At 46.8% G+C, this 20,316-nt stretch overlaps 1 protein-coding gene across 1 annotated transcript; it reads left to right on the top strand.

Annotated features, from left to right (window-relative positions):
- Positions 1 to 5,089: 5,089 nt before the first annotated feature.
- On the top strand, positions 5,090 to 16,696 carry mief1 (mitochondrial elongation factor 1). The gene is made up of 6 exons (XM_015359616.2): positions 5,090 to 5,382; positions 5,601 to 5,674; positions 6,892 to 7,060; positions 7,811 to 7,991; positions 10,299 to 10,558; positions 11,095 to 16,696. The coding sequence occupies exons 3-6, from the start codon at positions 6,914 to 6,916 to the stop codon at positions 11,908 to 11,910; spliced, it is 1,404 nt and encodes a 467-aa protein (XP_015215102.1). The 5' UTR covers positions 5,090 to 5,382; positions 5,601 to 5,674; positions 6,892 to 6,913; the 3' UTR covers positions 11,911 to 16,696.
- The last annotated feature ends 3,620 nt before the right edge of the window (positions 16,697 to 20,316 follow it).

The following is a 20,316-nucleotide window of genomic DNA, read 5'->3' as shown; positions in this document are numbered from 1 at the left end:
GATATGAACCTGCAGCCTTTCAGTTACACGGCCCAAGTCCTCATCACTGCCCCACACTGTTGCCTAAGTGTGAATGACTGTTTTTCAGCCTGTAGAACCCTCTCAGAGACACAATGGCATTAATCAAGTTAGTATGTCGTGCTATGCAGCTCTAAAGACAAGATTTTATCTGTTTTTTTTTCTAGGGAAGAGGGTGTCTGGGGAACCAGCTGGCTCGGATGGAGCTGTTCCTATTCTTCACTTCCCTGCTCCAGAGATTTAGTTTCTCTCCTCCTGCTGGAGAAGAGCCCAGTCTGGAATTCAGGATGGGAGCCACACTCAGTCCAAAGGCATTCCGGCTCTGTGTTGTCCCTCGCTGGATGAAAACATGCGGATTATATTCATTGTCAAGTCTTACTCATCAATTCTAATTGACGTCTAAAATGTCATGAGAGAATTAACAGGATCAGTTGCAAGTATAGTGGCTCTCTGATAAGCAAGAAAGCTATCAGAATGTTTAGATCACAGATCACATGTGATCATCAACATTTGGAGGGATTGCGAATAGAAATTAATGGTGCAAGATATTTTACTTGTCACCTATGTATTTCTTTTTGAAAAGAACAAACTCCCACACATGGTCGGAGTATTTGGAAATGAGGTTTTCAGCTCAGATTTGTTAGCCTGAATTGTTTGTGTTTATGAGACTTAAATCCAAAAATATTCATTTTCTTCTTGGGTTTTCTTTATCTCTCCTATAAAGTGCTGAAAAAGTGTGCATATCTCTTTACTAATGAGCTTTGGAGTTGAAATAAAAATGTACAAAAGTGCAAAAGTGATTGGTAGCAAATTGTGCCTCACAAAAATGTTACTGTCAATAAGAGAGATCTGACAAGCCACTGCATACTAAACGAAAGCACTGTAAACATGGTTTCAAATTTTAAAAAATGTATATAAAAAATAAAACTTAAACCAATACTTCAGGCATTTTTGAGATACTGTTCTTCTAAAAAATACATAGTTCTGTTCATTTTCTTTTTTTTCCAGTTTGTTCCCTGGCTTAAATGAGAGATAGTGACCAACATCTTCTCAAGAACCCCTGCAAAAGATCAAACAGATATCATTATCTGACAGTCACTGCATTATTTACCTTACCAGGGAAGAAGACTAGTTGTGAGACATCTTCAGCTTGACATGTATCAATAAGGAGTGAAGATTTAAATTTTCCTGGTTTTCATTTCAATCCTCACCTAAACTTTTTCCAAATGAATGAATTTCTGTCCTATTATCATGGATTGGTGACCCCTAGATTCAGGAACTACCCTTTGCTTTGTAGCCAACTACTTTGCCTAGTAATTATAAAGGGTGTTGGGACCCTTTATATACTGTAGGTCTCCTGCTACAGGGTCTTTTAATCAGAACCACCAGTGCACCATAGACCAGCAAACGACACTAGCATTGTCTTATAGGCCAGCAGCCATGTCACCCTGCAACTCACAACTGGCAACCCACTGAAGCTAAGCAGGTGTGAGCCTGGTCAGTACCTGGATGGGAGACCTCCTGGGAAAAACTAAGGTTGCTGCTGGAAGAGGTGTCAGTGGGGCCAGCAGGGGGCGCTCACCCTGTGGTCCACGTGGGTCCTAATGCCCCAGTATAGTGATGGGGACACTATACTGTAAACAGGTGCCGTCCTTCGGATGAGACGTAAAACCGAGTCCTGGTTTCTCGAAAAGAGTAGGGGTGTAACCCCGGCGTCCTGGCCAAATTTCCCATTGGCCTTAACCAATCATGGCCTCCTAATAATCCCCATCTATGAATTGGCTTCATTACTCTGCTCTCCCCACTAATAGGTGATGTGTGGTGAGCATTCTGGCGCACTATGGCTGCCGTCGCATCATCCAGGTGGATGCTGCACATTGGTGGTGGTGGAGGGGAGACCCCATTACCTGTAAAGCGCTTTGAGTGGAGTGTCCAGAAAAGCGCTATATAAGTGTAAGCAATTATTATTATTATTATTATTATTATTATTATAATAGGAAGCAATTGCATTTGATTTTGCTTCTAAAGGTTGATTAAATTGGAACGTGTGCATTTTTATTTCTGTATTCAGCACTGGGTCATAAATGAGGGATCTAACAGGCTAACATCTTTCAGAATATGAGCGTATAACCAACAAGTGTTAATGGTGAAAGACATGAGAAGACTGATAACAATTCAATTCAATTCAGTTTTATTTGTGTAGCGCTTTTTACAATGGACATGGTCACAAAGCAGCTTTACAGATTTCCCGGCCTGAACCCTTAGTGAGCAAGCGTAAGGCGACACAACACAACAAGTCTTGTATGGCCAGCGATTATACTGCGGTTACTGAATGTTAAGCATTTTATTTCATGTCAAAATATTTAAAATATTACAGAACAACAGGTTATTAACGTACAGCTTAATTCTAAAATTATCAAGTAGAAGAAAACGCACCCGTTTTGTGCATGAAAAGTGTTTTACCCCACAGAAATTATTCTTAGAATTATTAAAGGCCATGCAGATATTTCTTACTTTGAATATTGTTTTAATCTTAAAATTAGTTTTTCCACTCTAAATTAGAATACTCTCTAAAATTTTAATTAAGGATATTTTTTTTTGCAAGAAAAATGGGCACCGCCTATACTCGGAATAATACGGCTGCCCCGGAAGCAGTTCTCTTCGCTTGCCGTCGTCCAGCCATCTTCTTCCTGTTTCACGTTCCTCACCCTGGATGATGAGTGGCAGCGGTGGTGAAGGAGAGAGGTTACGCGGTTTTTAAACAGGTTTTAAAGTAAGCCACCCTTATTTCTTGATTTGCAAAGATTAGGTTCCCCCCCCCCCCCCTCGTAACAAAACTTTTCAGGCGTCTGTTTCGCCTGTTTGTTTCAGTGTTGCCTTGGGAAAACGAAAAAGGTCATACAATGCAGTCCGCCTCTTGCCTCAGATGAGCTGCTCTGCTCAGTTCTGTCTCCTAAAAGACGAGCTCGCATTCCTGCGATTAGTAGGGCATTTCGCTACAGGACTGCGTTTCTAGTTTTGTAAGAAGTGTCACGGGGAAGATTGCATTTAGAAGTCTTTTTTCAAATTTCGCTGTAATGTCCTTATAGCTATGTCTCACGCTGAAACGGAAATCCCATTTATTTCCATAAGATAAAGTTATCTTTCCATCAAGTATCCCTTGAGCCCGTTTGCAGTGATGGTGGTGAAGTTCAACTAGCAAGGAAATGCAGCAAAAAAAGCCGATCAATTCAGGTGAAGCCAAAACAAATGTTAAAGGCGCCGGTGTCAGAATTTATGAGGTTGAACAATTTAACGTTTGTTTTGGACAGGCTCCTCTTTTCTATCGTGCTGAGGTTGCAATGCATGAAATGCATCAACAGTTGCCTTAGATGCATCCAAATTCGGTTCAGATCTGAGCAGGACATTAACTTTATAACTACCCTGGTTTAAAGCGTTAAATTGAAAATGCGCGAACGTTTCAGATGTCAGCTGCAAGAAGCTAAAGTTTAGTCCCTCTGTTAGCGCTGTGGTAAAGCCAAGACTCTTAGACGCCATGAATAAGCAATAGATTTACGGTTCTGTCTATAACGTTCTGAACGAATATACGTGTTTAACAACTGACCAGTGCTAATTGATATTCTGTACTACAAGCCCTTTGATCCTTGCTCTTTTGGTTCAAAGTTAGGTATTTGATCAAACAGCTTGTTTTTGCCAGCTTCCACAACGCAGCTCATCCCAAACACCAAGTCGTAGTTATCCAGACCGTGATGGACGCTGATCTTGGACTTGTTATATTAGGTTAACTAATGCAGGGCTACTGCTCATTGCATTTTGAGAAAACAAGCCCCAAGAATGTTTTTGTGCAACAGTGTCCTTCGTGCACGAAGGTTCTGTTTTTAATCGTTTGTTCTGGGTTTCTGTTTTTGACATCGCAGTGACTTTGTCGATTTTAGGACTTTGAATGTCAGTTTCACATGCTAAGAAGCCTTCGCTGCTCTAGGAGGAAGAGATCGAGTAAGCTACCTGTACATGGTTTAGCTTTCAGGGATGCAGGACAGTGTATTGATATTGGAAGGCATTTTAGAACCCCTGTACTGAGTGTATAGGGGTGGGGCGGTGGCTCTGTGGCTAAGGATCTGCGCCTGTTGCTGGAAGGTTGCCGGTTCAAATCCCGCAGCCGGCAGAGGAATCCTACTCCATTGGGCCCCTGAGCAAGGCCCTTAACCCCCTGTACAATGGCTGACCCTGCGGTCTGACCCCAGGCTCTCTCTCTACCTGTGTGTCTCATGGAGAGCAAGCTGTGGTATGCGAAAAGACAAATTCCTAACGCAAGAAATTGTCTATGGCCAATAAAGTGATCTTATCTAGAATTTCAGTGAAAGCTGTGTGTCAACACAGTCTATCAGACGTTCTGATCTTAAACGGATCTTAAACGTTTTTTCAAAACATTGCGTCAGACACAGCAAGAGTTTGGGAAGAGTTTGACAAGAGTTTTGTCAAGTTTGGGAATCCGTTTGAGCTTAACCTGAAAAGGCTGTGAACACTGACTAGGCAAGAGGATGGATGGGTTAGCTACCCAGTGATAAGAGGATGTATGGGTTAGTTACCCAGTGATAAGAGGATGTATGGGTTAGCTACCCAGTGATAAGAGGATGTATGGGTTAGCTACCCAGTGATAAGAGGATGTATGGGTTAGTTACCCAGTGATAAGAGGATGTATGGGTTAGTTACCCAGTGATTTGCTCAAGTGGATTAGGAACGGGGAGACTGTGACCCTGCTTTCGAGTGACCTCATTCTGCGCCTCCGTTGCAGGTCGGGGAGAGGAGTGGGGTCTGTTCTCTGGGTCTTCGCCTCTCCGCCGCGACGCCGATGGGTGGCTGGTCTCGCACGGCGGTCCTGGAGCTGTACAGAGCGCTGCTGCGCGCGGGGCACCACCTGCAGCACACCGACCGCAACTACTACCGGCGCGCGGTGGCCCGGGAGTTCCGCCGCTGCCAGGGCCTCACGGCCCCCGGGGACAAGGAGCGCGCCCTGCAGAGGGGCCAGTTCTTCCTCAGCAGCCGGCTGGGCGGCCTGGTCTAGAGAGCCCAAGGGGGGCCACGCGACTGGGGCTGGTCCTGCATGTTCCGGGCCTGACGTATCCCAGCTGCCCTTGCCATCCGAGAACCCATGATGCTTTGGGAACACGTTTCAGTTGTCAAGGAGATATACTAGGCCCGCGCCTGGAAAGAAATACACTTCTGGGACCATCTCTGTGTCTTTTGTTTTGCTCATGATAGCCAGTATTTGCAAGGCGGGTACACAGGTTTTCAGTTTTATCGAGGTCTTTGGAACCAAACTGCCTGGACCTTTCGGTGTTTTTTTTATTCCTTTTGATTTTTGTAAGTATTTTGTAACCTTCTTCTAATAAGAAAGGACTTAAAATAAGCTTTAAGTATAGAACCCATGGATGGATTATTTGTTTTTATACTTACTGAAGCTCCTCTCCTAGAGCCGGACGCTCATTAAGCTCAGTGCCTTTTTTCCCCTCTGTTTCGGGACTGTTAACACTCAGGATCTGTCCTCGATATGATTTATATAAAGCTGTCTGCTTGGATAGGAGTCTCTGGAAGACGCTGAGGCACGCCCAGTGGAAGTGAATAGCTCCTGGAAAGGAACTTGTAGCTCAGTAAGGTAGGAAAAACTTGTTACCTTGTCCAGAAACCACATTTCCACATTAAATAGATGCATTGCATAATGTTCATAAAGTTGCCATATATGCAGGAAAACCAGAAAAACTCTAGAACATGCTTTCAGTTTATCGAAAATAAGGACATTTTCTCCACTGGTTCTCAGACGTAGTGCCCTAAGAATCGGTCTTCAGAAAAACAAGAAGAAATTTTACCTCGTGGTAAATTTTAACTGGTTTGTCACCGGTCAGTGGAAGTGATCTTGACCATTTTGAGCATCTGTCACTCATGAAATCCGACACAGATCCAGATCCTGTCTGATTTTCCATCCCTATTTTGCACCTAATTGTTTTCACACGTTCACAGAGTTCGTCTGTTTAAAGTAGTGGAGTCCAGTCCTGGTTCTGGAGGGCTGGTCTGCAGGTTTTCTAAGTCCCTTTAAAGCAGCAGCACTTGGAGGAGGCGGGACAAGCCATCGAAATGGTCCAGTTAAGCCAGTAACCAGCTGGTTTAGCTTCAGTGCCGAGTCAGAATGAAAACAGGCAGAGATGCCGGCCCTCCAGGACCAGGACTGGGTGCCCCCGAATTGAGAATGATGAATTAATAATTGCTTACACTTTTATAGCGCTTTTCTGGACACTCTATTCAAAGCACTTTGCAGGTAATGGGGATCCCCTCCACCACCACCTGGATGATGCGACGGCAGCCATAGTGCACCAGTCCACTCACCCACACACCAGCTCTCAGTGGGGAGGAGATCAGAGTTCATAGCCAGTTCATAGATGGGGATTATTAGGAGGCCATGATTAGTAAGGGCCAATGGGAAATTTAGGCAGGACGCTGGGGTTACACTACCCTACTGTTTTCGAGAAACACCCTGGGATTTTTAATGACCACAGAGAGTCAGGAACTTGGTTTTATATCTTATCTGAAGGATGGCGACTTTTTATAGTACAGTGTCCCATCACTATACTGGGGCATTAGGGCCCACACAGACTGCAGGGTGAGCGCTCCCTGCTGGCCCCACTAACACCTCTTCCAGCAGCAACCTTAGTTTTTCCCAGGAGTCTCCCCTCCAGGTACTGACCAGGCTCACACCTGCTGAGCTTCAGAGGGCTGCCAGCTGGGAGTTGCAGGGTGATATGGGTGCTGACGAAGGAGCGGAGTGAGATGGGACGCACCTGTGTCCAGCAGTGATGCGGTTTGGCTCCTCTCCGGCAGGTCCCTGGGCTGGCGGGGCGAGATGGCGGGGGTGAGCGGCGACCGGAAGGGGAAGAAGGATGACAACGGCCTGGGCACGGCCCTAGACTTTGTGCTGTCCAACGCCAAGCTGGTGCTGGGGGTCGGGGGGGCAGCCATGCTGGGCATCGCCACGCTGGCTGTGAAGAGGGTGAGCGCCCAGCCTGGGGGTACGGGTCTGTCTTGAGGGCGGCAGGGAGGTGCAGTGGTTAGCGCTGGGGCCTTGGGTGCTCTTCCGGACCTGGGGGTGCTGTCTGCGTGGAGTTTGCATGTTCTCCCCGTGTTCACGTTCACATACTAAAGAGATGCTTTAATTGGTCTTGGTGTGAGAATGTGCGTCTGTGTGTGTCCTGCAGTAGACTGGCGTCCCATCCAGGGTGTGTGAGTGTGCGTCTGTGTGTGTCCTGCAGTAGACTGGCGTCCCATCCAGGGTGTGTGAGTGTGCGTCTGTGTGTGTCCTGCAGTAGACTGGCGTCCCATCCAGGGTGTGTGAGTGTGTGTATGTGCGTCCTGCAGTGGACTGGTGTCCCATCCAGGGTGTGTGAGTGTGTGTCTGTGTGCGTCCTGCAGTGGACTGGTGTCCCATCCAGGGTGTGTGAGTGTGTGTCCTGCAGTGGACTGGCGTCCCATCCAGGGTGTGTGAGTGTGTGTCCTGCAGTGGACTGGTGTCCCATCCAGGGTGTACCCTGCCTTGTGCCTGTTGCTTACCGGGATAGGCTCTGGCTCCCCTCCCACCCTGAATTGGAAGAAACTGTTCAAAAATGGATAGATGGAAAATACCTTAATTCTGCGTTTTGAAAATGATGGAAGTGGCTTGTACACCTGTTCACTTCCTTCTGCAGCTGGGAGGACCAGATTGGCAGCTGGGGAGATAGAAATGTGTGCCCTCGGACTTTTTCAGATGTACGATCGGGCAATCAGTGCCCCTGCCAGCCCCACCAAGATGGACCCAGCGGGTAAAAGGAGCTGGGAGGAGCCTAGCTGGCTGGGGTCGTCGCCACGGTTGCTGACCCAGGATATGAAAACCAACACGAGCCGCTCGCTGCAGACTTTACCGACGAGCCCCAACGCGTTTGAACCCAGTAAGCTCCCCCTCTCCTCCTCCTCAAATTGCGTCCTAGAAAACGTCCTTCAATCTTTGCACTTTTGTGAGTTCATTCTCGTTTTTTTCTGCTGTAATCGGCAGCCAAAAAGCACATTTTTCAGTTTCTTTTGCAAAGAAGTCTGAGGTAGCCAGCGTTTTGTGTAAGTTTCAATAAAGTCAAAAGGTGAAATTGACTTTATTGAAAAAGAAAATCAATTCATGTTAAGATGACTATAACTGATATTATAGTATCTTTTTATAGTATAGGATACCTTTTTATCCTGATATTTGCCTCTGGCTTAGACATACACTGACTTGTGGCCATTGGAATATCAGTGAATCTGTCCAAAAATTTCATTCCATGTGATGTAAGTATTGCTGGACCTTGATAAAGTTCTGTTGCAAGTTGGAAGGTTTCGAAAATGAGGTTGTAGGCGTGTTTAAAATCCTGAGACGACTCTCGTACCATATTAGGGTAATGATGCAGAGTTGTGCAGATGCATTTTTTCCAAAGGTATTTGTAGATATTAGAGGGAGAATCAAACATTCACAGTCACAGTAAGATCACCTGCAACAGGACCTTGGTTGTCTCATCTGCTGATGACACATTGGGTTAAGCAACACCACATGGTAAGAGCCTGAATTTGACCTAGGAACCTAATGTTGCCAAAACATTGTCACCTCCACCATGTTTTCCCCATCTGTATTTAGCGTATATATATATACACTTTTTGCTTTGCTTAATTCACAATTCTTTGTTCACAGACAAGCAGGCCGGAGGATGGTTGCTCCGAGTCTTTAGTGGGTGAAATTCAGACAACAAGTGTTTGTCCTAGAATGTTGTATGCGTTTGTAGCAACCCAAGAAAAAAGCAGGCTGATATTACATGTGCCGGGCAGCGTGCCACACTGTCAGGAAGCGGCTGTGGATGTGTAATTGTCATCTACCGTGGTTTTTTTTTATGATTTTGAATAGGCAGCCAAGTCAAGGTGTGTCGGCTACACAGGAACAAGTAAGGTGTCATTCCGTGCTGCTGCAGGTGACACCTGAAGATGGCTCTGTGGCCAAAATGTTTCTTTTCTTTACCTTTCAGCATGGGAAGGCCCTTTACCTGTTCCTTTTAAATAATGTGTTCATCTAGCTGTACGTAGCCAAGATCTGGGAGAACAGACAGGGAAATATGCACACATCCCACATGCCCACATAATAAAAAAAATAATGTGACACTGAATCAAGCTCAGCTGAAAAACACAGATGCTGTGCATACGCTACCAGTATCAGCTTCTGCTATATCTACGCCTTAGCTGTGGTGACTAAGCTGTTTTACTACAGATTGGTGTGGGTTTGAATTTCTTGTTATTGCATTGAATTTGGAGCAAGTGTTACACGTTAAATAACTTGCTCTTAGTCCAAGTAGGCGATGAGTGACATAAGCAGTATATATTGGGGAAAACCTGCAACTGTTCTCTGCTTGGTGCAATGGACAACACAATAATGTGTTGTCCGTGTATTAAGCTTGGGATAAGGCGATGTGAATAGTTCATAGTGATCCACAATGTGCGGTTTTATTTTAAGGAACTCCGCAAATCATATGAAAATAGAGGAAATGATTCAAGGGCAATTCAGTTCGGTGTACAGCAGAACAAATCAGAGTATTATGGGAATGTAATGTGCTTTTCCCCAGGGTTTGCTGCGGAATCTTGTGCTCATCATATGAGTTGAGGTTTTTCCAATCTTCAGTAAAGATCCTTAGTCACGCCAGTTTCTGAGGCTTGTCTCTATACACAGAGGCATTCTTGGGATTTTACTGAACTGTATCGTGACTTGTTCCAGATCTAAAGATTGACATATCCCAGCTTTAGTCTTGGAGTTGCGAGTCCCAGTCCTTGGTAGCAGATTCCATTTGATCTCGTCGGATAGCACTTGGTTTCTTTTAGTTGTCCGTCAACCTCTTATGTGCAGTATTTCCAGAATTCTGGATCATCAGGGTCCATACGCCCAGCAGTGGGTTGTTATTCCCAATCCAGAACGCGGAATATCCCACCCAAACTGGTCTTCCAGATAAATCTGAAATATGCTGAGCAGCTTGGAAGTCCCCTGCTAATCTCGTCCCCTCTTCCACTCTTTCTCTCCATCTCTTCGTCTTGGCGTCTCTCTGCTCCTCCCTCCTTTTTCTTCCCATTTCCTCGCCACCTCCCCGTACCTCTTGTTTTCCCGCCCTGCCGTTTTTTCTCTCCCCCTCTCCATCTGCCCGTCTTCCCACTCTCCCCTTCTTTTCCTCGCTCGCTCCCTCCCTCCCTCTCAGACGCGGTGAGGCGGGCGGGGTCGCGGGGTCGCGGCGGAGGCAAAGCCGACCTCCAGAAGGCGCGGCTGCGGTTCTCGCTGCAGGACAAGCTGTGGGGGTTCTACCGGCGGCGGGTGGCCATCCCCGAGGAGGAGCAGGCCACGGCCCGGCGGGCCGCCGTCGACATCTGCGCGGAGCTGCGCAACTTCCTGCACGCCAAGATGCCCGACATGCCCCTGCGGGAAATGTACCTCAGCGGGAGCCTCTACGACGACCTGCAGGCAAGAGTGGGACGCTAGCCGAGTTGCCGGGGGGGCTGTGCGGAGGGCTTCCTCTTGAATGTGCGCTTCTGCACATAGTGAGACGCAGAGGGAGAGAGACCTCAGTGACTCCAGGGATCAGGGGATGGAAAAGAGTCTCCAGCTGCATAGGAGCTTGTTCTTTTTCACGTTTAATTTTGCGGGTTTGGACGGCGTCCGTCCGTTTGGATTTACTGGGTATCCCGGACCTGGTGTTGGATTACGTTCTGAAGAACCTGAAGTTGATCAAACGGCTATGCAGTAGGACTGCTCTTTCCTCCTTCCAGGGCCTTAGGGAGCAATAGTGACACACATGGCTAAATTTGGGGGTCCGTGAAGAGGTACAAGCCCGCAAACACAGAGCCAGGTATTCTCTGGGTTGGTGAAGAGCTTCACTCTTGGTCCAGAGGTGGTCCTGTGGCTTGATTTTAGTACCTTTCAGGATGTTATGCAATTTGCAGCACCCAAGCCTGAATCACGGCCTGTATGTTAGTTCATCCCTTGCCTCTGTCCCGCAGGTGGTGACGGCAGACCACGCCCAGCTGATGGTCCCTCTGATCCTGGAGAAGAACTTGTGGTCGCCCATCCCCGGGGAGGACACCATCATGAACATGCCCGGCTTCTGGCTGGTGCGACGGGAGAACCTGGAGTACTTCCCCAGGGGCTCAAGCTACTGGGATCGCTGCGTGGTCGGGGGTTACCTTTCCCCGAAGACGGTCCTGGAAGCGTTCGACAGGGTGGTGGCCGGCTCGATCAACTGGCCGGCCATCGGGAGCGCGCTGGATTACGTCATCAGGCCCGTCGTGCCCTCGGAGACGCTCACGCTGGAGGTCCAGTACGAGGTGGACCGCCGGCTCTTCGTCGACTTCCTCCCGCTGGTGGTGATCGGCGACGCCGTCACGCTGGTTGCCAAGCCTCACCGGCAGGCGGAGCGCTACGAGAACCTGTGGCGGCAGAGCTTCCGAGCCGCCGAGACGGCCCGCCTCCGCGGCCTGGATCAGGAGGACGGGGGCTGCCGCGGCCTGTGCCTCAAGGTGGCCAAAGCCGTGTGCAAGCTGACCCCCTCGCTCCACAGGCTCAGCTCCGCCCAGCTGACCAACGCCATCCTCCTCCTGAGCGAGAGGGAGGGGGACTGGGCCCAGGACGCGCTCGCCGACCGCTTCCTGCAGCTCCTGCGCGAGCTGGTGGGCCATCTGGAAGCCGGCCGCCTCCCCTGCGCCCTGGCCCCCAACGTCAACCTCCTCTCCGAGCTCACCCCCGAGGAGGTGGACGAACTGGGGTACACTCTCTACTGCGCCCTCTCCGAGCCCGAGGGCCTCCTGCGGACTGCCTAGTGCCCCTTCCCCTACCCCCTCCGGCCCGATGCGAGATCTTTAACGAAAGGGCTGCCGTCTCCCCCAAAACGTCAACCGCATACTGTGTTAATATTCCAGCAGGGGAGCTTGTCTCGTTCGGCCGCCTGCAGGGGAAAGGAGTGTTGACCAGCTGGTAGAGTTAGAGGGGTATTTGTTCGGGTATCGCCGGAAGTGTACACTAAATGGCACTACTTCTGCTTTCCTACTTCCATTCATTTGATAAAATTCATTTCGGTTGACTAGATTATATGTGCGCTTGGTCATTTTCTAACGTACTTCACGGGCTCTCTGTGAATTAGCAGGGCGAAGGACAAGCCCGACTGGTGTGTATGAAGCCGTGGTGCACTAGGGGGTGACTCAAACCTGAGAGCTGTTACACAAAAGAGCATGAAAAGCTGTGCTTATGCAGACAGTGGGGGTTCGTTTAAAGCAGCAGGGAATGCCACACTGGTTATGGGCACAGGGTTTTCATTGAGGGTGTTAAAATGTCTTGTGGAGGCGATTATGATGAAGGCCCAAAGCTGGGCTTTTTAATTTGCAGTGCGTTGTTCTGTTGTACTTGTTACTTCCAGACAATCAAATGAAAAATAAATCTGTCTGACAATGATTAGAGTGAAGTAATAAATACCTTTCAGTGATACAGCACTGCTTCTACTTAAAGATGGCAAAATGTTTTATAGGTAGGAAAGGGCTTCATTTGTTTCCCACTGATGTGCTGTTCTGCGGAGGCAGGTGGCAACTACTACTATTTTTTTTATCAGCACTTACTACAGATATGCTGCAGCACAGGGTGAAGTATTGGTTAAATGAACCAAGGAGGTGTTTTAAGAGAGCCTGGCTTTGCTTTTATTCAGAAGAAAAGTCCCTTTCTGGTGCCACTAGATCTCTGCTGTTATGTGCAGTGTTCCGCTGTTCCTTCTGTAATCAGGTCAGCCTCTTGATCAAGTTGTTCAATTATTCTAACCTGCCATTTGTGGCGGAAAATACAATCCCTGTACTCCTGCAGGGTGTCCTTCTTCCTGGCACCTTAAAATAGTTGGTAGCCAGGTTCTCAACTGTACTGTGTGATTGAAAGGCTATGGGCGGAGGATCTGCGCCCGTGGCTGGAAGGTTGCCGGTTCAAATCCTACTCCGTTGGGTCCCTGAGCAAGGCCCTTAACCCCAACTGCTCCAGGGATGCTGTACAATGGCTGACCCTGCGCTCTGACCCTAAGCCTCTCTCCCTTTCTGTGTGTCTGTGTCTCATGGAGAGCAAGCTGGGGTCTGCGAAAAGATGAATTCCTAATGCAAGAAATTGTATATGGCCAATAAAGTGATCTTAAAGAACTGTAGAGAACCTCTTTGCATGCCAGAGCTTGGAGAGCCGAGCTAGGCCAGGTGTGTATGTACACGGGGGTTTTGTGTACAGTCTTCGAATTCCTCTCCTCCCACCCCTCTCCAGCAGCCCGCTGTGTTACTTATCTCCTGCGGCATTTTACTTGACCCATAGCGAGAGACGTCTGCTGCAAGCAGGGAGGATACAAGAGCAGGAAGTGAATACCGCTCCGTACTGTGCCAAAGATGCCTGTGGCCGATGACCCAAAGATAAAGCTCAGAAGGATCCACCTCCACTCATATACTCATCTGTGTCTTCTGAGGTCCTGCTTAAGAACATGTTGCCATTCTTGATGTGGGGCACTGGCAGAAATTGGGCTGGTTCTAGTCTTATTGACTAGGAAGGCTTGGTGCCCTGCTTTGTTTCAGATTGGAATTGAGGGTGGGAGGGAGAGATGAAGCCTAACAGATACCGCAGGTACTGATAGGAAAAGACACGAGTGAACCCTCATTTTCAATGTGGCTTCCCCTCAAGGGGATCCCCGGGTTTGATGGAGACAGGGAGCTATGCCTCTTGCATTCCAGGTTTGTGTTCAGTTGTGAATTAGTCTGAAGTTTCTGTCTTCCCCCCCCTGAACAAAGCTGTGGACTCAGAAAAGTAATCCCCTAATTCCCAGTTGCCTGCAGCCTTCCAATTAGGTGTTCCATTGCAATTTGTGGAATTAAGGATTGCAACGTACCTCTGAAGAGGGGGTCCAATTCAGGTGCAAGATTTTTTTTCCTATTTTAGTGTTCATGTCTGGAAGGTTTTAAACTGTATTTTAGTGCATGATTGCTGGTGCCTGAAAGAGTTTGATTGCAAATAATGAGTTTTGTTTGTGTGAGTGGGGGGGCTTTTTATTAAACTCCTTGCATCTTGCACAGCAAGTTCAGTATTTTTATATTTATTGTACAGGCAAAGATGCGTAATGAATAGTACTTGTCTAGATTGTAGTCAGACACACCAGTTCTAGTCTGTGTTGAGAACGTTAACTTTAGTGTTGCAATATGAATTGAACACTATGCACTGACTGCTACGAATTACATGAATTGTACAAATGAGTATTTTTCGTCTTTATGTTACCAGTTCCTTTGCTTGTTTCATGTAGGCGTTGTGTGCATTCTGTTTTTAAACCCCGGTCAGTTGGAAAAGAAGGTTCCAGGAAAGGTTTCTAGAGTTGTAAAGGTTTGTAGAGTGCTGCGTAAGTGGCTTTTGGCCAGTTATGCTGTTTTACTTCTTGGAAATTCATGCCAACTTTTGCTGATCAAACTTGTCGAATTATTTCAGAAACGGTTTAACATGGAATTATTACTTGGTTGGGTGGGAACAACAATAGAGATCCAGCACATTTGAATGACATCATCACCATGGAAAATATTCTGCAACGGGGTGTCTCAGCCCCTGCTCAAAATTGTCTCCATTGCAGCTGGTAACCCTCTTGATGTTATTCTCATGACAACATTTTAGACAGTTGATTAGTAGTTGAGCAGGAGATCACAGTTGTAGAGTGTAAATCTGCAATAACTGGCCAGTGTTAATTTAACTGCAAATTCAAGTGTCCTTAAGGGCTGAGGTGAAGGTGAATAGACCCAATGGGTTTGGCAAGCTAGAAGCACTACAGGGAAGGCCAAGGATGGCAGCCTTACACGCAGATCCCTGTGCCGTGAATCGGAGTCATGAGCTCTCCTTTGAAATGCACCACCTGGCAGCATTCTCAAATGCTCAGATGAACCCAACCGGTCTTCCAGCTGGCCCTGGAGTTCAGCTTGCTCTCCAGCTAAACGGTGGAAAAGCAGGTGGCCGTGGGTGGCACGCAGACGAGATAGGGATTGTGTTTGTTCAGTTTGGGCAGTAGAAGGAGCGATAAGCTCCAGATCCCAACAATGCAGGACCATGTACACGTGTACAAGTCTTTGTGGGCTGAAAACGCCCTGATTTTCATGTGTTTTCAGTTTAAATAAGATGACATTTTATTAACATTCAAAGCAGGTGCATTTATCTGTCTACTCACAGATCAATGCGACTTCTTGTTCCACCTCTGCTCCAGGAGAGCTCCTGCCCAGCATGGTTCATAGGCAGACAATAAATGATCTATTTCGATAAGACCTGTAGCAATTGAACTGGAACCTGGAGATGATTTGAAACACAGTCTGCAGAACGTTTAACCATCATCGACCTGATTTCACGTGGTAGGAAAAATAACTTCCTGAACTGATCATTTACTTGCAAGTGTCTGTAATCTCAGCAACAGGAGCTTCAGGATAACCTGTGGGGTTAGTTGGATTGGGGCTCTCCAGGGCTAGGCTAGATCTGCTTCTACTGGACCTGTTTTTTCTACGGAGCAGAGGATGGAGAGATGCGATCTTCAGACTAGCCAGCAGGGGGCGACAGAAACATTGGAAAACATTGTCCCCAGTCTGCTGGTCGTGTGACCTGCTGTTTCCACATTGAAATGTATTAACTTTCTAAGGCCTAATGTTCAGTCTGTTCCTGCCCCCATCTCGCCTTTTTATTTAAGCCAGAATAACAGAGGACCTCCAGAATGGAGTGGGCTGAGGAGATGCAGGGTAATCAGTATTTTAATCAGTATTTTGGTTGTGGTTCAGATGTTTTGTTCGGTTCGTATTCTGTTCATACAGTGTATACTTTTGAAGTTTCTCATTTTCATGATTCTTAAAGCTGGGTGGGCCTTAAGTTATTATATAAAGAACTGAAAGTCATTTTAAAAGTTTGTCTTGCAAAACTTGCTCTCAAATCATGGTTCCAAATCTCTTCTCGGCAAGACTTGGTGCTATTTGAATCATTTACAGGAGCAGGATCTATATCGAACTCTTGGTACAAGTGACTCATACTGCAATTTTATTCCTAAATTATAGTAATACAGATTGTACTTGGTGTTGCTGTAAAACGGAAAATGAAAAAAACACTCAACAATACAAGAACAACATCCAGATACTTTGGTGTAAATATATTTATGGCTAACCGGGTCAAAAAGTGCGATTGAGCCAAACTGTACAACATTTTCAGTTAAATGTGCTGCGTAAGTCATGGCTGTCAGATGCAAACGTGTCTTTTGAGTGTTTCTGTGAAAATGAAGAACTAATTTCAGAAAGCAAACATGTGCTTTTCAGATCCTCCTGCAGTACAGGAAAGGATTTACATTCTACAGCTTTCAAAAGTATGCATAGCTAGGACAGGAAGGAAAACGGGAAGCAGGCCTAAAAAAATGTGGAATGAAAACTACACAGGAGAATGGTTTTTATTATATTCTCATTTCTGTTTTGCTCTATAATAATAAAGGTGGATTGAGAAGAGAATACTGTATATCCCATGTTTGTCACCCGCGAAAGATATGCGGTTCTCAGTTAAATATGAAATAAAAGAAATTTAGTGGCTTATAAATAATGAAAATTGTGGCTTATTTTTATTCGATCCTCTCGATCTCCACCTAGGGTTAGGATAAACCTAAGCATTTCGGTGATGTTGAAGTGTGGTTGAATTCAGTAGCAATATGAGACCCCTTTGTGGTGTTTCAGTGCATCTTATGATTTAGAAAATATAGTATTCTGCTTTACAGAGAAATGAAACAGTGATGCATCCCATCTACGTTATTGGAAATTGAGAATGGGTATGACCGAGAGGTATTGACTTCAACAACATGGCTGGGGAGCTTGTTCCACACTCCCACCACCCTTGGAGTAAAGACGTGCCCGTTACTCTCTCTGTTCCCGATGAAACAGGTCCTTGCAACTTCCAGGGGGCCTCTTGAAGGCTTGCAGTGATGTGCCTCGCCTCCATCTGGCACTGAAGCTACTGGGCGCAGCTGAAGAGCTGGCAGGACAAGTCAGATGTATAGTGTCTCAAGGGGCCAGCCCACAGGTACCTCTCTGTTCCCTCATGCTCCCAGCGTTGAGGCACCAGGATCATTGCCATGTGCCCAGACGTGAAGACACAACTGGCCGTTCCAAACTGAGAGGGTTTGAAAAAAAAAATGTATTCCAACATCTTCTGTTACAGGGCAATTCAGAACTAAAAACGTTCTTCAGCCATTGTCAAAACGGACTAAATTTTTAAAATTAATTTGAGCTCAAGCACAGAGGTTTTTAGTCTTTTAAAACATTTATGTCCATCATGACGCTGTTTTGAGCTACAGAGAGATAAACATGCCCGTATGTGTGTGTTTCCCTCAAACATATTCCTGCTCGTAAACCTCAGAGACTCCCTCAAGCCCATCACATGACTCTGGCACGTCTGTCTCCCCTGTTCCACCTTTACAAGACCTCCGCAGTTTCCTTCACTAATTGCATTTAAAAACAACACTAGTTACTGCAGCATATTCCTGTCAAAAGCATTGCAGGAGCTGCAGTGAGATACAGTAGCTGCTCAGTGCTGGGTGTGTGCTCTCTATCTCTCTCTCACATTCCTCTGCCTTCTACATTGCTCTCTGCATGTCTCAGCTCATCCCTGCACCTCTGGTTAACTGCAAGTTAAGTTCAGGGCTGAACAGCAGCTCTAATAATAATTGCTTATACTTATATAGCGCTTTTCTGGACACTCCACTCAAAGCGCTTTACAGGTAATGGGGACTCCCCTCCTCCAGTGTGTAGCCCCCACCTGGATGATGCGCCAATCCGCTCCCCACACACCAGCTCTCGGTGGGGAGGAGAGCAGAGTGAGGGGGCCAGTTCAGAGATGGTTGTTATTAGGAGGCCATGACTGGTAAAACCAGGGGGAAATTTAGCTAGGACACCGGGGTACCACCCCTACTCTTCAAGAAACACCCTGGGATTTTTAATGACCACGGCGAGTCTGGACCTCGGTTTCACGTCTCATCAAAGGGACGGTGCCTTTTTACAGCAGCAACCTTCGGCTGTAAACGAAAATTAATTCAGAAAGCACTACATGCAGGCATGAAGTTTCATTCTAAATATGAGTCACGCTGACTGTAAACATGGCCCGCATGATAAAGGATGTACTTGTGGACGTTCACTGCTCACTATCTTCGGATGTACTGAAAAATGATCTACACGTAACCTCGGACGCCACAAAAAAACTGCAATGCATCAAGCCTTGTTTAAGATGGTACTATAATGAATGCTAAAAATAAACAAGATGCTTATTGAACGGGATTTTTCGCATTATACAGAATACATACAATATTAAAAGTTCAGTGACAGTGAAAATCATCATCATCAGATTAATCCAAGTACTATGTGTCTGTGAGTTTGCGCATCTAGTGCAGAGCAAATGCCTCGTTTCATTCTAGTTCCGCTCGTTACAACTATAGCCGTTTTTGGTTGCTAAATCGTGTTACAAGTCCGTTACAGATTGCTACAGACCTCTTCCGGCTGATACAGCCCTTCTGCCTTTTCAGTGTATCTGGATTACAGATCGTGTTTCTCGAGGCCAGGAAAGAGGGGAGGGTGTAATTGTAATCTTGCTCCTGGCATTGAGAAAAATAAAATGTAAATAAAAAAGCCGGTTGCCTAGTCAGGAGCCACCCCACTGTACGAGGAAACAGTGTAAATAATATTATAATAAATAATATTAATACATAATAAATATTATTATTATTATTGTTATTATTATTACGTGCGTTAACTCTAACGCAAACAGTGGGATTCGCTGCCTTATGTCTCTATTCTTAAATCTCAAAGTTTGTGTGTGCCGTGTGACGTCTGCTTTCCAAGCGTTCTGATGGCTTTTCTCTGTGTTGGTGGTCCTTTGATGTTGGATATGACGTCTGTCAGACTCGGCGGGAGCTGTATTGCGTTTTCAATGCTGTTCCGGGGACCCGTTTATAGAGGGTGCTGTTATACGCCTATGCAGATTCGGAGCTGCTAAAACTGCTTGGAAAAGGATTAATTTCAACAGGGGTAGTTGTTTGTTTGTTTTTTATACTCCCAAATAATCTTACACGCCAAACCAGTCACGCCTTTTATATGCCGGGCAGCACCCATAGCGACCAAGACTTTTTCTTATTTTTTTCAAAGGAGGGTGTTTTCAGACTATTTTTTTCCCTGCCCATCAGGCTCCGACCGATCTGCAAAAACGGATCCAGTTTTCGTCCTGCTCCTCCGTGTGTGTGTGTGGGGTGGGGGCACGGCTGCTGCGCACCAATCGTGAGCCAGTTCCGCCTTCTCCAGGACTGGTTTGTGTGTTGCTGCCGTTGCAACACGTTAACCATCACAACACAGCGCGCAGCCGAGCAGGCCCGCTCCGCCTCCTCATCCCGGACACCGCCGGCGGTCGCTCATGAACACGGACAGACCGTGTGGGCGGCCGTCCTTCCTTACAAACCCAAGACAAAATGGTTTTTCCCCATTGGCCCTTACCAATCATGGCCTCCTAATAATCCCCATCTATGAATTGGCTTCATCACTCTGCTCTCCTCCCCACTGAGAGCTGGTGTGTGGGGAGCGTTCTGGCGCACTATGGCTGACGTCGCTTCATCCAGGTGGGGCTGCACACTGGTGGTGGTGGAGGGGATCCCCATTACCTGTAAAGCGCTTTGAGTGGAGTGTCCAGAAAAGCACTATATAAGTGTAAGCAATTATTATTATTATTATTATTATTATTATTATTATTATTATTATTACCGGCCAGGACCGGCGGCTTTTATGCCCCTTCTGCTCCAGGTCCGTGGAAAAAAAAAAGTCCACAATTTCTTTTTAACCGGTCGGGCGACGGGGAAAGGTCACTGTCCAGTGTCTAGACAAGAAGTAATCAAACACCAGCCCTCGACGACTCGAACTGGCGCTGGGTGCAGCATGCAGACAACCCCACGTTTAATAACGCCTCCTTTGCCTGGTAAAGGATTTAGTATTTATCCCTGTGTCACCTCCTTTTTTTCAGTGCCCTGGTATCCCAGCGCCAAGGTCCAAAATAGAGGCATCCCCCTGACTCGGAAAAGCCTGTCTGTCCTCTGATTTCAGTCTTCGATGAGGAGAAGCAGGTGGTACAGATATCACTTTCCTCTAATAGCCCCGAGTCTGTACCCCAGATCGGGTCTATACAGTCCAGCCTCCCGT

This window comes from Lepisosteus oculatus, chromosome 12, assembly GCF_040954835.1.
Source record: "Lepisosteus oculatus isolate fLepOcu1 chromosome 12, fLepOcu1.hap2, whole genome shotgun sequence".
Classification (NCBI taxonomy): Eukaryota; Metazoa; Chordata; class Actinopteri; order Semionotiformes; family Lepisosteidae; genus Lepisosteus; species Lepisosteus oculatus.
This window is presented reverse-complemented; position numbering and strand designations above follow the sequence as displayed.

Excerpts from the sequence above, each read along its gene's own strand:
- mief1 (XM_015359616.2), top strand. The coding sequence starts at position 6,914 with ATGGCGGGGGTGAGCGGCGACCGGAAGGGGAAGAAGGATGACAACGGC. Across the intron at positions 7,992-10,298 it reads CCCCAACGCGTTTGAACCCA|ACGCGGTGAGGCGGGCGGGG; the intron begins GTAAGCTCCCCC and ends CCTCCCTCTCAG. Across the intron at positions 10,559-11,094 it reads GCCTCTACGACGACCTGCAG|GTGGTGACGGCAGACCACGC; the intron begins GCAAGAGTGGGA and ends TCTGTCCCGCAG.